Raw genomic sequence first — 18,044 nt, 5'->3', positions numbered from 1 at the left:
ATGTCAGGACGCCTTTGGAAGGAAAACAAACTGCGGCGACCAATGTGAGTTGACTTAATCTGATTAGGCTAACCTCATCAACAGCCCACTTAAAAGGGAGAAGAAAGCCATGAATTGGGCTGAGAAGCGAGAGAAAGGAGTCGCTCTCTGCTCAGAAAACCAAGGAAGCTCTGTGAATGCATCACATTGTTCTGGGACATGCTGGTCTGCAGATGGCAGAATGACAACAAACTGCTTGAAAAGCGAAGCAAATATAATTGAGGCAAGTTTTTTTTTTCAGGTACGAGAACAATACAAGGAGTAATGAGATTAAGAAAGAATAAAGTGAAAGTCCACGGAAAATACCACTCTCTCGCACGTTTGTGGTGCTAACATTCAGCTTTGAAGTCTTTGAATGCAGTCACCCCCCGTCACGCTATGAGAAATATCACCCACTTTTTATTAATGAATTCAAATTTTTACATCTTATAAAACACCCAACAGAGCTGGTAATACATCAAACAAGAACAGCTAGACCAGGGAAATAATATGTTTTAATACCAATACAAAGAGGGATGTAAAAAAAAAACTTTAATACATCAAGTTATGCCTAGTCTTAAGAAATCCCTAGCAACAATACATATTAGATATCTTACCCTGCCAAGAGAAAATCTCTTTACATCTTTAGCCAATATCTTAAGTGAGAAATAGCTGAGGCTTTCTGTTAAAAATAAATCAGTCAATATGTTTACTCTTAAATGTTTACTCAACTGAATTTGATTCGTAAGGATTCCAGACGTGCATATTTTGATATTGTGCATAATCCAATACTTAATTCAAGGGGTGAATGCAGCAACCACAGGAGTTATTTTTCAGCTATGTCTGGTTGGAGAAAAGGATCCAACTCAAGAAACGTGTTGCTGCACTGCAGTAGTGGGCTAAGTTTGGCTGCTTCAAGTCCTTTGTATACGAGTAATGCTGTCATTTGTTATTCCGCTGTCTGGTTCTAAAACCAAAAATATAATCACTCAAAGTAAAAGCACATTTGGATATTAGTTTAAGAATTCTGTTAGTAGTTGAAAGAAAATAAGCCTACTGTCTTGAACTGTTTTGTTGATGGTTCAAAGTTTTGTTGAAAGAACACTTCTGTCTGCACCCAATTTTGGCACATTTCCTCACCTATCAACCACAGCATAAAACACTTACCAAAATACTGCTGTCTTTACTTTCTATGGACTGTTTAAAAAACGGTTTTAAAAAAAGTCCTATTTCATTCGGACAGTTTTTTTCAATTTCCGCTTAAAATGACATACCCAAATCTGCCAGAGACAGCAGTGGGGTCAAACCGTAGAACCCAGTTCCTGCATTTGAATATAAAAATATTTTTTTTCAAACAAAACTACACTACATTTTATCTCTGGGGCCCTCAGGATGACAAATCAGAGCAAGATTACTGAATGTAAGAACAGTATTACCTTCAGAGGTGAACGTATCAAACCACTTGCCGTGATAAAAGTGTTTTGTTGTTGTGCACTATCCTCAAACAATAGAATGGTATTTTTTTGTAATAATAGCTACGGTAAATTGGACAGTTCAGTTAGATTAACAAGAATGGAAGCTTTCTGCCCATATAAGACATGTCTATGTCCCGGAATTGGCTGTTGTTTACAACATCATTCTAGTCACATTATCGCATATTGAGCAACAACTGTCCCGGTTTAGGGACACCGATCCCGTAGAGGATAACAAACCTCAAGGTAATGAGCTACACCTGCACTCTCAAAGCCAATGTGTCAGCATTTCCAGCAGCAAGTACTCAATCTGTCAATCATATTCTATAAACACAAGGGAACAGTTCATCATGTCTTTTTTCTAAAAGTGGAGAAATTGGCCCGGGAAGTTATCTAACATTAGTCACCTGGAGGGTAATAATCTTTGTTTTTTGTCGTTTTATAAAGTTCAGGTGCATTTTTTTTCTCTCTCGTTCTGCCTTGTTTGGACTCTGTAAAGTAGCCACAGTAGGCAATCTGGAGGAAGAACATACACAAGTCCCCTTTGCATGCATTGTTACTACAATAGTTTGAGGATTAACACAAGTACGAGCACTGCAATTAAAGAGTGTGCGAGCGGCTTGGCTGATCAACATCAGCTAATACAGATATAATTTACTACATTTTCTGTATTCTGCACACAGATATGGGGGAGAGCAGAGGGTGGCTCATTACCCAAAGACAAACTAAACAGGCGCCAGTGAAAAAGAGCTGTTGAGCACGCTCCAAACTCGGACAACAGTCTACTGGACTGTGTTTAATCTGAAAACACAGCCCCATACTCGTTGGTCTTTTCATCTCCCCGGTTCTCTTAACCCCCTCATAAAGTTAAGTCAAACAGCAAGTACTTTTGGCTCAACTTATTTGATGAATGTAGGCTAGATCCGTTCTCAACAGTGATTCCTGTACTCTGCATTCCGCCGGCTGGTATTGTCAGTGTCGACAAGTGTTTCAGGGATGTAATAATGATGGGTGGCATTTGGAATGTTTCAACCAGTTGGAGGGGGATTCCTGTTTTCTTTCTTGTGTACCACAAAGACGTCCACATTTAAAATGCCGGAATGTAGATGGAATAATGGATGTTAATTTGTTTCAAGTTGGCCTTCCTGAGTCAATTGAAAAGCCTTTGAATCATTTGGTCATTTCAATGGTCAGAATGTTAAAAAGAAAAGATTGGAGACAGAATCCAGACTAGCCACATGGGTTGTCATCCAACAACATTCAAACAGTAAAATCCCTAAACATGCCAATGCAAGTAGGCCTAGTGGGCAGTGGTCTGCCAATAATGACTGATATACCACCAGGTTCTAGGCAGGAGTAAAGCTTAACAAACTCTTATTACATTTGGTGCTTGTCAACAGAATTGTGGTGAACTCTGGACCATGAACTCAGACAGGGGTTTTAAGATTACTCTTTTGTATATACTGAACAAAAATATAAATGCAACATGCAATCTCCATAGAGAAACATTGGTAGTAGAATGGCCCGTACTGAAGAGCTCAGTGACTTTCAAAGTGACACTGTCAAATTTCTGCCATGCTAGAGCTGCCCCAGTCAACTGTAAGTGTTGTTATTGTGAAGTGGACATCTAGGAGCAACAATGGCTCAGCCGTGAAGTGGTATGCCACACAAGCTCACAGAACGGGACAGCAGAGTGCTGAAGTGCGTAACGCAAAAAGATCGTCAGTCCTCGGTTGCAACACTCACTAAAAAGCAAACAGCTGAACCTCTGAAAGCAACATCGGCACAAGAACTGATCGTCAGGAGCTTCATGAAATGGGTTTCCATGGCTGACTAGCTGCACACAAGCATACGATGATCACTATACACAATGCCAAGCATCGGTTGGAGTGGTGTAAAATTCGCCGCCATTGGACTCTGGAGCAGTGAAAACGTGTTCTCTGGAGTGATGAATCACGTTTCACCATCTGGCAGTCCAAATCAGGGTTTGGCGGATGCCAGGAGAACACTAACTGCCTGAAAGCATAGTGCCAACTGTAAAGTTTGGTTTGGTGGAGGAGGAATAATGGTCTGTGGCTGTTTTTTATGGTTTGGACTGGCCCCCTTAGTTCCAGTGAAGGGAAATTTTAACGCTACAGCATATAATGACATTCAAGACGCTTCTGTGCTTCCAACTTTGTGGCAACAGTTTGGGGAAGGCCCTTTCCTGTTTCACCATGACAATGTCCTCGTGCACAAAGCGAGGTCCATACAGAAATGGTTTGTTGAGATCGGTGTGGAAGAACTTGACTGGCCTGCACAGAGTCCTGACCTGTGCAGAGTCCTGAACCCCATCAAACACCTTTGGGATGAATTGGAACGCCGACTGCGAGCCAGGCCTAATCGCTCAACATCAGTGCCTGACCTCACTAATGCTCTTGTGGCTGAATGGGAAGCAATCTAGGTCTATTATCTGTTAGATATGAAACTGTTTCTTCATTTGATTGAAGTGCGTGTTTCTATTTTAAGTGATAGTTGAGAAAAATCAATGATTGTTAAATTTTTTGGGATAAATGGCTGTTTCTGTACTGAATATTTCATTCTGCCATGATTAAGCATACATGACTTTTTCCTTAATTCAAATGTTCATTCATGTCATATTGACTTTGAACAAAAACATGTATACAAATATTCCAGTGCAGCAGAAGACAAAGTTCTTAACTTTAAACCATTTAATTTCAATGATTCAATTAGTGAGGTGGGCTACACTGTGCCACCTTGTGGCCAATTTATGCAGAAATACATCCTCTCTGATCATGTGTATAGATGGTCAGAAATACAGCGTTAAATACATGCACTGGTGACAAGTGATAGGCTTACTTGTCCACATCAAATAGGTATTTTTTTCCCCATCTTGCCTTCACTTCTTGATGAATTCACAATGCATCGAATGCACTCAAAGATGTTGTCCTCCCCAGCTATGAAACGTTTGGCATGAGAATGATGTGTTATTTTTTAACAATCATTCATGATTAGGCGTTGATATTTCAGTACACTACTTTTGAGAGGTAAACCGCTGAACACCTTGGTACAAAGCACATTGCTCACTATTCTGGATGTGAAAAGTGACAAATCATTTTTCCAATAGATGGCGTCCTTTTCCTAAACTCAGGCTCCCTCATGCCATTCTCCTAGTCAATCTCAAAAGAGATATTATTTATGCTATTATGTTAGGCTATTACATTACGTTATTTTATGTGATTATAGTTCTGCTTTCAATGTGTTGTGTGCCCTGCATTGTATTGTAGCCTAATGGCATACTGAAATTGCAATAATATAGGCTAGGCTAATGTTGTAACCTACATTAGGTATACATGTCCGAAATTAAACAACTCATCAGTTTTCATATAGTATCTTCGTGGCCTTGGCACAAAACTAATTTACACTTCAAGGGATTACCAATATTTTACAGCTGTGGCTGTCATTGTTGCTTACAAGCGATAATGTTGCAAGTGTTGCAACTTGCAACATTTTGTAATGTGAAAAACATTTTCCAAGGACTTCGTTTTAAGAGTATGCTATATTTGGAGGATAACACTATATAACACACGGCCTTATCATCCTGTTAATTTGAAATGTTTCCATACAAATATGTTTTCTGTTCCATTATCTTTGACTAACTAATGACCTGTTGGTTTATATGGATAGATATGAGAATAAGGCATACCATAGTTATTATAATCTACGTGCCAGAAGACTGGGAGAAAATGCTTCCATTCTCTAGAGAAATTAACGAGTTTTAGAGAAAAGTCCCTCGGGGAAGCCAGTTTCGGCACGTGCTCTCAGTGGATGCTGAAGTGCATGGAGCAGGCGCACACAGTGCGACTGGCACGCGGACAGATGTCGCATCTCTCATCCCCCGCCCGTTCACAGCTCCCACGCAGGAATTATTGACACATGGATGTTCACACAGCCAATAAGACCTAGCTCAGTTAGATTTGCATAAAGTGGCCGCCTGCCATTGGTTTACTGCGTGCTGCTCCAAACCGTATCGCGTGTCATTACAGCTGTTTTTCTCCTTAGAGGCACATACTGAAATGTTAAACTATATCATTGAAGTATTAAGGTATAGTTATTACAATTTCCCCTTACATTTGTCAAAATACAAATGGCATTTTACGTATATTTGCGTAAAAGTTACTTGAACATTAAAATAGTAGGCAAAAAATGTATTTATTTGGTACTTTAGAATAAAGCCCACACACACTTTTTTGAACGTAGGCTATATTCTTACCTTCAATCACCTAAGAAAAAACGTTATAGACTATTTTAAAAATAATTGAAATGAAATATTCAAAACACGGAATGACATGAATAAAACACACGCTATTTATAGCAACATAACATTACAAGCATGGTAAGGTTTTGTAGTTAGATAGTATCTCAAAGCATCGAGAATCTTTGCGAACACAAAAAGCATACATTCTTGAAGGGTATGAAAAAGTTGGAAGCAAACCGCCAGCGCATTTCCCCAGTTCCCCTTATCACTTCACAGCCAGACCGACTGCACTCGCCGCTTTGTTGCCTGTCCCTCCAGGGCTGATTGAGCAGCGCGTGACTGACAGCCCGCGGGGGTGTTGTCCAATCAGCGGTCTGCCCCGCGCCCAATGGGTGAGTCCGCACGCCCATTGGCTGAGACGAGTGTGGGAAAGAATGCAGAGAGGGTTTCACACGAACTGGGAGCATGCGAACCACCTATAAGTACCGCCGGCGTGTGTCGGCGGTAGAGCAGACTCGACCTGCCCGACAGAGCCTGAACCCAAGCACGTTCTTATACTCCAATGACAGTTCGGTGATAACAAGTGATATAGCTGATCAGTGGGACTTGCTCACGTCTGCGTGACTATTGTAGGATATCCTTCACACGGGTTACGATTTGATCTAAACATAAAGGCGCAGTGATATTGCAACTTTTTTTCCACCTTTTCCAACTTCTCCAAAAGGATATACCTTTTCTATAATTTAATCCAAAATGCCAGCCGACACCATGGAGAAGCAAACGGCATCCCCTATTGCTGGTGCCCCTGCAAATGGATCCCATACTCCAGACAAACCTAAGAATGCCAGCGAGCATAGAAAGGTAACGTTAGGCTAAAAGTCTATAACTGCCGATGGATTTAAAATGAATCTGATATGCCTCCTAGGCTAACGTTGTTGCTAATTAAACTTTACCCTAGTAGGCTAACCAAATTGTACGTGTGAGATAAAATAAATGCGTACATTCGGACTTATCCATGAACATGCAATTAATATGAAGCATTTATTTTGCAGTCCTCAAAGCCCATCATGGAGAAACGTCGGAGAGCGAGGATAAACGAAAGCCTTGGCCAACTCAAGACACTTATTCTCGATGCACTTAAAAAAGATGTAAGTCTAAATAATTGAAAGGATTTAACAACTTAAAATGACTGTATGTTCATTTTTCCTGGCATTTAATTATGTGTCAATGCACAGCCTTTACCTTTTGCTATGCTGTTATCCACAGAGTTCCAGACATTCAAAATTGGAGAAAGCCGATATTCTGGAGATGACAGTGAAGCATTTACGAAATTTACAGCGTGTGCAGATGACTGGTAAGTTAAATTGCAAATATCTAATTTAACATCTGCCCTACACTTTATTTATAAGGGTTTCATATTTCCATCGATTATACACGATTTCTAATGTTCTCTCTTGTCTCGGCAGCGCTGTCAGCAGACACTACCGTCCTCAGTAAATACCGGGCGGGATTCAACGAATGCATGAACGAGGTCACTCGCTTCTTATCAACCAGCGAAGGGGTGAACACGGAGGTGCGGTCGCGGCTTCTCAACCACCTGTCTGGCTGCCTAGGGCAGTTGATCGCCATGAACTACCCCCAGCCAAACCCAAATCAACAGACTCACCTCGCGCAGCCCCTTCACGTACAGCTACCCTCTACCTTGCCCAACAGTGCCTCTATGGGCTCCAAACTCAGCCCCACCGAGGCAATGTCACCTAAAGTCTTCGGCGGGTTCCAGCTTGTGCCCGCCACCGATGGACAGTTTGCTTTCCTAATTCCCAACCCTTCTTTCGCCTCAGCATCAACCCCAGTCATCCCTCTGTATGCTAACGCAGGTGTGCCTGTGACAGTCAACGCCAGCCCCGTCCATGGCAGCTCTGCGCCAGTAGTGGGATCCCCTGTCCATGGGATGACATCATTCATCGGTGTGCCTCAGGCGGTCAGCCCTGTCGGTGTCTGCACTGGTTCGGAGAGCACTGAGCCTGTTTGGCGACCCTGGTAGTTTGGTTGAAATGGACACTACAATAAAGAAGGTTATTTTTATGAAGTAAATAGTTCCGTTCTATGGGACATAATTTCCTTTGTTGGACATGGTAAAAGTTTGTTTATTTATTGGCTGATTCCAACATTTGGATGTTGGTGATAAATATTGTGTCCATGCAATGGAAGATTTATTCAAATGTTTGTGATTAAGTACTTTTTATGGAACGATTTAGTTTTGTACAAAGTTGATATTGATTGTTATACCAAAGCTATGTGTTTTTATATTGTTTGTCGTTTTATGTTTGGAAATTGAAGTTTGGCAATGGCCCATTGACCTAATAAATCAGTTTGAATAATTCAGAAATTAATAATTTTGTCTTTACTTCCATATCACTTCTATAACACACTTAGCATAGTTATATAGGCTTAAGATATATTTTTGTTTCTATAAGGCCCATGCGTAAAAGTTAATATTAAGTATATTTTGGGGATCCCGCATGTCGCAGCGGTCTAAGGCACTGCATCTCAGTGCTAGAGGTGTCACTACAGACACCCTGGTTCGAATCCAGGCTGTATCACAACCGGCCGGGATTGGGAGTCCTATAGGGCGGTGCACAATTGGTCAGGGTTTGGGGTAGACCGTCATTGTAAATAAGAATTTGTTCTTAACTGACTTGCCCAGTTAAATAAAGGTTATTTTAAAAAAGTCTCTTCTTGTTTGGTCTTGTGCGTAAAAGTTAAAATAGTCATTTGAAAGTCAGACATAGACCTACTTTTTTTCAGGGGTCTAGGCTCATATTAGAGCAGGCTTAAAGGGCCTACTAATAATTAGTAGTTCTTTTATAGCCCAAAAAAATGAACCTGGAATCAAATCCCTAGTGAAATAGGATAGTAAAAAGTCCTGACATTTCACTTGTTTACACCCTTAAGTTTGGCGGGAAGTTAGTCATCCTGGTGTCCTCTAAAATGCAGAATGGGTTGGAAAGGCAATGGCGGGGGTGTATTTTTTTATTTAGCAAAAAGGTAATTAAACCATTTGAAAGGCTTCTCATCCTGTATGCAGCGGGATCTTTAAGACGTCTTAAACCCTATTCATGAGCCTGGGAAATGCGCTTTGGGGTTAAAGTCACTAACAGATTGCTTCACTGAAAGGAGAATATGGAAGAATCCTTGCTTTCTTTTGTGCAACCGATTGTTCAGTTATTTCCAAGGCATTTCTGAATAGAAGGAAAATGAGCATAGAAAGAAAACGAGTTTCGTGCCTTGGCAGGTACATTTTATGGGATAGTGGAATTGATCAAAGCTGTTCTCCTGGACCCCATGACTTTGAATTGATTAAATACATTTTAAATTAGAAATGTCCTTTGAAGTATTGGGTTTATGCTCCAAATTATTTATGAATAAAACAAAGTAAGGTATACCTTAATCTCTCAATCTAATAACCCTGTCCCTCTCTCTCTCTCTCTCTTCCTCCCTCTACATCAGAACTTCCTCTCCCCCTCTCTCTGTGTTATCCCTGGCTGTAAACCTATCTTTCCAGGGAGTGCGCTCCGGAACTGGGGGATGTGTTGCTGTGGCAGGCGGCGTGGTGCTTGCCGTGTGTCAGCCACTTGCGGTCAGAGGGCCCCCTTTACTTGGGATTAGGTTACACCCTTGTGACCGCTGGTCAGAAAGGTTCCCCATGTAGTCAACTCACTCCAGTGCAAGCGCACACACAGTGCACACAGACCTAGATTATGTTCATAAAGGAATGAATGTGTGCAGCGTGCACTTTGTTGGACACAAAAACATGGTCCTGGAGGCACATAAACAGGTTTTAAATATAGCCTATAATAACATTATTACCACACCCATTTTGCCAATTTGTAAATGTTCCCTGATAGCTTTTCCAAGTCGTATAATGAGAAGATGTCATTTGTTGTTTTACAGTTTAACTATAGATGACAACAATCATCAGTTTAGTATGTTGTTAATTTGTGTAGTTTATTTTAGAACTTTTAGCTTTGGTACCCTGAGAATGACTCTAAAAATGGTATTCTGAAACTTCCAGCCAGCAGTGTATAAAAGGCTGCTTCTGCACAGAGGCATAATTCAAACGCTAGTTGGCAGTGTGTGGGCTCTGCGGCTGTTTCATGTGCCTGCGTGTCTGAGTTAATAATTCAGAGATGCCTTCGTGGTGCTGAGGTCGTGAGAACCGAGTGAACTAGACTGCTTGTGGCTGGGCAGAGCGCCAATCAGTAAATCCCCACTGGCAGGCCAGGTCCTGCTTTGGGCCACTCCGCCAAATCTCAGGAGGTGAGGTGGCTCACACGCGCAGGCCTCCAAGAAGTGAGCATGGACTGGTGTAAACAGACGAGATTCTGGACAGAGCTAGAGAACACACCCACCCGCGCGCCCCAGAGGCAGTTTACTGAGTCCTTCCTATTTTTATATGGCCATGATTTCAACAGCAGCTGCTATAACTAGGCAGGCCTATATGCTATGTTATGTTTGTATATTGAGGGAGTTCAAGGGGAAGTTCAACATTTTTACATGTCGCCTTATTTTCATTCTTTCTGTGCTTCTTAGTTTATCAGTCAAACTGTGTTTTTTTAATACATTTTGTTTCCTTATAGAGAAACTTGGTTGTCACATTTTGCTAAGTCATCACTTGCCACTGATTATAATGCAATATGCAAATACAGTGTACAAAACATTAGGAACATCTTCCTAATATTGAAGTGTACCCCCTTTTGCCACCAGAACCGCCTCAATTTGTCCGGGGCATGGACTCTACAACGTGTCAAGTGTTCCACAGGGATGCTGGTCCATGTTTACTTTAGTGCTTCCCACAGTTGTGTCAAGTTGGCTGGATGTCCTTTGGGTGGGGGACCATTTTTTGATACTGTTGAGCGTGAAAAACCCAGCAGCGTTGCAGTTTTTGACACACTCAAACCGGTGCGCCTGCTGACACCTACTACCATACAACCGTCCAAAGGCACTTAAGTCTTTTGTCTTGCCCATTCATCCTCTGAATGGAACACATACACAATCCATGTCGCAATTGGATCAAGGCTTAAAAATCATTCTTTAACCTGTCCCCTCCCCTTCATTTATACTGATTTGAAGTGGATTTATCAAGTGACATCAATAAGGGATCATAGCTTTCACCTCGATTTCCCTGGTCAGTCTATGTCATAGAAAGAGCAAGTGTTCGTAATGTTCTGTACACTCAGTATGTCTAAAGCATATAAGAAAACACTAAAACACTCCACCAACTCATTTTACATCAGAATCCTATTCTGAATTTAATGTTTTGTGTATGTTTTCCATTGTGCCATAAATAATAATTATAATTTACCAGCTCCAAGAAGACAACCCTGCCCCTTCAATAGCATCATCTCCCAAGAGACACCATTGCACTGTTTCCGAAGGGAGCTCTATCCTCTATTAAAATGCTGTTGATCACTAAACACACAACTACCATAGATGATGATGCTGTTTACAACAACAATATGCAAATATGGATTTATGGGATAGTAAATACAAAATAAATAAAAACGTTTGCAGAGGTCATTTAGAATGGGATTCTGGTGAAATATGAGTTGGTTTCGAGTGTTTTGGAGTGTTTTCTAACACATTTTCATAATGCAGTGTAGTCATCGGCAAGTGATGATCTTTGTAATGAAACAAAAAATACAGTTTGGGGATCAACTACAAGCACAGAAAGCGTGAAAAGAAGGTCACATGGAAAAATTGATGAACTTCCCCAGAAAGAATCAAACTTTCACTAACAATATCAAATGTCACATATTATTCATGCTTTATTTACAATAAAACAGCAACCAGTCTTAAATTCAAGTTTAAAAAAATAGGCCTACGCAAGAATTCACCCTATTTTTTTGTGTGTTTAGTGATCAATAGCATTTTAATAGAGGATAGAGCTCCCTTCGGAAGCAGTGCAATGGTGTCTCTTGGGAGATGATGCTATTGAAGGGACAGGGTTGCCTTCTTGGAGCTGGTAAATTATATTTCTCATAAATTTAACATTGTCGATCGCCCACATAAACACCATCTCTACCTACAAACGCCCAATAATAGAAATGCAATTTTTACTAGAAACTAAAGTTTGATTTTATTGCTTTTTTAATAACACTTGCCTACTTTTGACGATGTTCGAACAGGCTACGTTCTATTACTTGATTAAACATTTTATGGCCACATGAGTCTTAACTAGGCCCAACCCTTAGTTGTTCTGTCAACATTCTCTTTGATACAGAAGAATACTTGAATGTTTAACATTATTCAGTAGTTTGACATTGAGTTAGGCAACTGACTTGTGCATTTTATACAAAAAACATAAATGTGCTTATTACGCTAGACATGATTTTGACAGATTTCCTTTGGGGTGGGGGAAATGAGCTTCTGTCAGTCCACCCTGACTTCAGCTCTTAAACAACCACGATGATGATGATAGGGCAGAGAGAATTAGAGATATGATACTATTCATATCTCCACAAGGAGATATATAACCCGTTGTCCAATCCCTTTGTTGCATGCATGAACTCGTGTATTACTTACCCACCATTGGCTGTGATTTGATTGGCTGTGATATTCGCCTGTTGATTTCCTAGTGCTGTTGCATTTCACCGAGCTTCCACATAGGGGAGAAATTCTAGGTGTAGCTCCTTTAACTTTGCGTTTTTAGCCAGCTCAAGTAGAAAATAATAAAAGAATAGCCTAGTTTTTTACTTTTTTATTTATGCATTCTATGGGATAGATCTGTTGGTGTGCAAATAATCATGTCAAATACTTTATCTGAGCTTGCCTCTCTTAAAGAACCAACAGAATAGTCTCAAAAGGGCAAAGCTGCCCACCTGCCACTCCTGGCAGGGTAGGAGTCAGGTTGAGGGAATGGGAGGATTGTGACTGAGCTAGACCACATTCATTATCACATGGAGGTCTGGTTAAATGTGCTTTTCCAGACCGAAGACGCTTTCATGGGGACAGGAGGAAATGCTCTGCATGCTTGGCTATGGAGACCGGTTAGGGGGAGGTGGGGGTGGAGGGTGGAGAGGAGGAGGGGTTGTTCCAGAAAAGAGAGGGCGACACTCCTTCTCCTTGCACCTGTTTTCTTGAGAAGAGAGAGTGAGGGAGAGGGAGAGGCTGGGAGAAAGAGAGGGAAGGAGAGAGAGGGAGAGGCTGGGAGAAAGGGAGGGAGGGAGAGAGAGCGTGAACGGCGAAGAGAAAGTTATTGTGCAACTATAAACCACAGATTGTTTGTATGATCGATTTGCTTACTATCATGAAGCTAAAAAACAGAGAAAAAGTGTTCTCTTATTTGCGTGATTTTAGTCTATAGAACCATTGTCCTTGTTATGGCCATAGGTTAATCAGATACAGTCATTAGGGTATTTTGGGACGAGAGTTGTTCATCTGCTGATGAGATGCTGAAAAAGTTATTCTCAGTGTCATTAGATTCATATTGTCTGAGGTGTGGAATTACAGCAAAGTCAATATTAGTGAAATTAGCATGTGCAATCTTGAAAACAGCAACATTTTTAGGAGTATATACTGCATATACTGCCTTCAATACACATTGAAGTGGCCATTATAGTTTCCACTGCACTTCTAAAGTTCTCTCCCGAAGGTTCTGGTCTGTCTGTTAGAAAAGCATTAACAACAGCAACCGTCCTAAACGTTGAGAGATACACTGTCCCAGGTGCCATGGTTAGCAATGTCTGTAGCAACACATTAACAAACAGTGTTGATTACACCCCCTGTCCCACCCTTCCCTGTAATCCCCCTCACCTCCCCAAACCTCATCCTGGTATTTATAGTAAGAAACCACTTATCCCTGGGAGCGGGCGTGGGGGGGTGTGTGTAGCCAGAGGAGGTGAGGCGTTGGTGGGCAGACACGTAGGGACACGCCAGGGCCGATCAGATATCACAGGGGCCGGGTGCCGCGTGGGGCCGCTGATCCTTGTCGCTTGTCTGCAGGACGTATTTCTGCGTCCAGGTTTGGCTTTTCAGCAGCTTCTCCAGTTTCAAGACATACAGGGCCCCTGGCTTTAAGCCTTTGCAACTGATGCAGATTCCACGGGAGAAAGTAAAGGACCTTCTTGACAGGCTAGAGGTCTCGCCCAAGTATTTATACTCCTCCTGACTCCTAGGTGGCCTTGAGGGAGCCTGGCCGTTAAATTTGGACACATTATATTTATGTATTTGTTTATCTATCAGAGGGGAGACTGATCAGCTGTTGTTCTATTTTAAGAGGATTTGAGTTTTGCGTTGCTTTTCAAAGGTAATGGTGTCGGGAGCTGTGAAGGAAAACCACTTTATAGACAGGATGTTTCAGGTCTAGTTTCATAGCACCGTAAACCATGCCAAGAGTAGAACTACCCAATGCAATTAATAGTGCCCTCATGATTGACAGATCCTCATTTCAACTTTCGGTGAGTGAGGGCCATTAAGTAACACTTTATCCATATATATATATATATATATATATATATCATTATTTTTTGTCTCACTTTTGTCTCGTTTAGAAAATGAAGGATAGGTAGTGACACAAAATAATCCCAAGGGGGCATAAGATGCATTATATGATAATGATGATGCTGATGTATGAAAGTATAGGCAGTATGGTATCCTAATCAAGAGTCACGTGGAGCCTGATCAGAGTGTCTTGCAGCTGGGCATCATTCACACGTGATAATATTCTCACCAATCAGACTATCCTCAATTTAATATTGTCATTACATACAGTACTAGTCAAAGGTTTGGACACACCTACTCATTCAAGGGTTTTTCTTTATTTTTATGTTAAAAAAAATGTAGAAAATAGCAAAATACAGAAAAACCCTGGAATGAGTAGGTGTGTCCAAACTTTTGACTGGTACTGTACACTTAAGCAATAAGGCTTGAGGTGGTGGCCAATATACCATGGCTAAGGACTGTATCAAGGCACTCCACGTTGCGTCGTGCTTTGGACCGCCCTTAGCTGTGGTGTATTGGCCGTATACCACAAACCTCTGAGGTGCCTTATTGCTATTATAAACTGGTTACCAATGTAATTAGAGCAGTAAAAATAGATGTTTTGTCATACCCGTTGAATATGGTCTGATATTTCACGGCTGTCAGCAAATTAGCATTCATGGCTCAAACCCTAAATGTGAAATTAGTTTTGATTTAGTTGGGGCCATTATCACTCACCTGTAGGAACAAGGGCAGGGTAAAAGACTTGTCATCCATATACACTTGAATAGTGAATGGAGGATGCTTTTCCCGCAGTTCATTTTCCAGGTTGTAAAGCGAAGCAATGTGCTTAATATCAGGAACGTTTAGAAATAAATATAGTAGGCCTAGCCTTTAGAAAGCTGATGGGTTCCACCTCTTTGTAATAGAGGCCATCAAAACTATGTTTTCTCACGCAATTGCATAGCCTATCGATATGTTGTGCAACATTGGCTTATAAGAACACGTATTTCATTCCATGCATCAACCAGCTATGAGGAGCTGGCTCTCGCTGCGCATCAGGCGATCCTATTCCAATCAAACTCTGAATGCCATTAATGAAGTGTTTGGTTAGATTTTCGATTGCATTTGCATTTATGTCAGAGTGATTAGAGGGACAATAGAGCAATGAGTACCGGACATTAGCGGCTGGCCATTAACACGTTTGGTAGGCTAGGAATGACCATCAGCGGCATCAGAACGCAGATTTGGAGAAGCCTAGTTACCGTGACTCAAAGGTCATGTGGAATATGGCTGCGGTCATGCCTCGTGACTGCCCGTGTGGTGGTAATACGGTCAACATAACAGCCGTAGTCTTGCTTTAAATCGATCAATAATCTCTGAGTGTTGTCGACACAGAGCTCAGGTTCTCTCTGGAATCTCTCCTGACAGATTGGACACTGGCACTTGGCTCTGTAATCCCACAAACACAAATTGTGTCCACATGGGATGGAGACTAGAATGATCAGTGAACACATCTAGACAGATAAAAGCATAAGAGCTGTCCTGCCCACATGAGGATATTTCTCCTTAAAGCAATAATTTCCAAGTGTGACAAACACTCAAACTCATGCTTGGACTAAGCGTCTTTTCCCTGTCTGGTCCATGAATAAGGTGGAAAATAAAATTTGATTTGTGTGTGTGTTAGTGCGTGAATCAACCATTCTCCACATGCCCAGATGTGCCCTAGATTTGACACCTGAGAGGTACTTACTGCTCTGACTCATACTGTATGCCTTTTCAAAAAGCTACTGTGTGTGTGTGAGAGAGAGAGGGGGGTGTGTGAGAGAGTTTGATACATCCGTTGTCACCAGTCAAACACAGGATATGGTTAGTTTGTGGACAGGCCCACTGCAAGTCAACACCTTTAGGGCACAAGAGAAAAGATTCTCAAACAATGACAAACATGGACACTGAGGAAATAACCTCAAAGAAGGTAGGAAGGAATTATATTGAATGTGATTACAGTTGCAAATCTGGTGTCCTCAAACTCTAATCGTTAGAGATTGACAATGCAAAACAGCTACAGTACGTGTGACTTGTATTTTTTGATATGCTAGTGACCACCCCAACACCTAGCAACATGAATATGAACAAGAGGTTCATATCTCTTGGCGTAATGGCTAAGGTGTACGGTGAGATCGAGCCCCTGTTGAGACTAAATCCTGATTTAGCAACACTATTTATTCCCTCAAGTAGGATAGTTTATCCCCTACCTTTTACAAAGAACATGAGACTTCAAATACCCAAAGTTGATCAATCCACTTTGTTTGGAAAGAGAGCTGAATATCCCCCTGTAACGACTCTCGTGGGTTGAAGAAGGAGACCAAGGTGCAGCGCGGTAGGCGTTCATGATTTTTAATAAACTGAACACCGCAACAAAATAACAAAGTAGAAAAAACAAACGCGCACAGTTCTGTCAGGCAACAAAACAGCTAAACAGAAAAATAACTCCCCACAAAACCCAAACGGGAAATCACAACTTAAATATGATCCCCAATCAGAGACAACGATAGACAGCTGCCTCTGATTGGGAACCCCACTAGGCAAAAACAACAAAGAAATAGAAAACATAGATTCTCCCGCCCGAGTCACACCCTGACCTAACCAAACATAAAGAATTAATAATGATCTCTAAGGTCAGGGCGTGACACCACCTCGTGAAGGGCAGACAAGAATATGGCACTCAATTCCTGGAAGGTGATGAAGCCTCACCATTTTAACCCTAGCATTTCTGTCTGGTGAGTGGTGCAAGGGCGGTTTAATGCAGGGGTTTACAGGGGCTGAGGCCCCTTGGCCCAATTATATAGGGGGCCCAAGAGGCAGTTGAGCTAGCTCTCAATGTACAAAATACACCAGAGAGCATAATTTAGCCAAAGATGATGAATAATTAAAATGAAAAAAAACGAAGTTTATCACAAGCACTTACAGCTGACAAAATAAAGGAAACGCCAACATAGTGTCTTAAGATTGTGTTTGCCCATGAACTGCCAGAACAGCTTGAATGTGCCTTGTTATAGATTTGGGCAGCATGCACGCCAAATATACAGCTTGTTGCATTGTGATTAATTAATCTGTCTGTAGAACCAATATATATACAGTATATATATTTTTTTAACAACTCCCAATTTTGAGCAAACGGCAGCACTGCTTTTCAAAGTAGCTTATCTTGAGATAGGCTATTGCTGTGACGAGCACATCGTCCAGTCAGTGTGCCACTGGAACGTTTATTTAATAGCCTATAACGCTGTACAATCTGTGTGTTGACTTGTGCAATTGTTTGTATTTAAGACTAGATCGTTTTTATTGATCTCAGTTTGTCAGTGTCAGAGTACCTACTCTATTCGGTCATTTGGGTAGTGATAATACAGATTCTGCTCTTGTCTTCTGTCATATAAGCAACATAAAATTGCATGAATGCGTTTATAAAAGGCAATAACAAAAAAAAGCCCTGGGGCCTATGATTTATTAATTCGGCCCTGGAGTGGTGAGGCCATTTGGTCTAGACCCAGATCCTTGATCCCAGTCACTATGTGGCGACTGCAGTGTTGTGTTGAGAGAATTATTCTCTCAACTTTATCACGCTCGTGACCCAAGAGTGGGGGATCATTGTCTCCAAACAGGATGTCCTGGTATCTGACACACACACACACACACACACACACACACACACACACACACACACACACACACACACACACACACACACACACACACACACACACACACACACAGGGTCACTGGTGTCTCAGGAATGGTGTGTCTAGGGATACTGT

At 41.4% G+C, this 18,044-nt stretch overlaps 1 protein-coding gene across 1 annotated transcript; it reads left to right on the top strand.

Annotated features, from left to right (window-relative positions):
* Positions 1-6,238: 6,238 nt before the first annotated feature.
* On the top strand, positions 6,239-8,129 carry LOC112221383 (transcription factor HES-4-B-like). The gene is made up of 4 exons (XM_024383535.2): positions 6,239-6,609; positions 6,801-6,896; positions 7,015-7,102; positions 7,215-8,129. Exons 1-4 carry the CDS (start codon positions 6,502-6,504, stop codon positions 7,790-7,792), a joined length of 870 nt encoding a protein of 289 aa, XP_024239303.1. The 5' UTR covers positions 6,239-6,501; the 3' UTR covers positions 7,793-8,129.
* The last annotated feature ends 9,915 nt before the right edge of the window (positions 8,130-18,044 follow it).

Source organism: Oncorhynchus tshawytscha, linkage group LG22 (genome assembly GCF_018296145.1).
Source record: "Oncorhynchus tshawytscha isolate Ot180627B linkage group LG22, Otsh_v2.0, whole genome shotgun sequence".
Taxonomy (NCBI): domain Eukaryota; kingdom Metazoa; phylum Chordata; class Actinopteri; order Salmoniformes; family Salmonidae; genus Oncorhynchus; species Oncorhynchus tshawytscha.
Note: the sequence above shows the minus strand (reverse complement) of the source record. Positions and strands in the feature narration are given on the sequence as shown.

What these genes read in the sequence shown, in the direction of transcription:
- LOC112221383 (XM_024383535.2), top strand. Translation starts at nt 6,502, where the DNA reads ATGCCAGCCGACACCATGGAGAAGCAAACGGCATCCCCTATTGCTGGT. An exon ending in ATGCCAGCGAGCATAGAAAG is followed by an intron (nt 6,610 to 6,800) that starts GTAACGTTAGGC and finishes TTTATTTTGCAG; the next exon opens with TCCTCAAAGCCCATCATGGA. An exon ending in ACAGCGTGTGCAGATGACTG is followed by an intron (nt 7,103 to 7,214) that starts GTAAGTTAAATT and finishes TTGTCTCGGCAG; the next exon opens with CGCTGTCAGCAGACACTACC.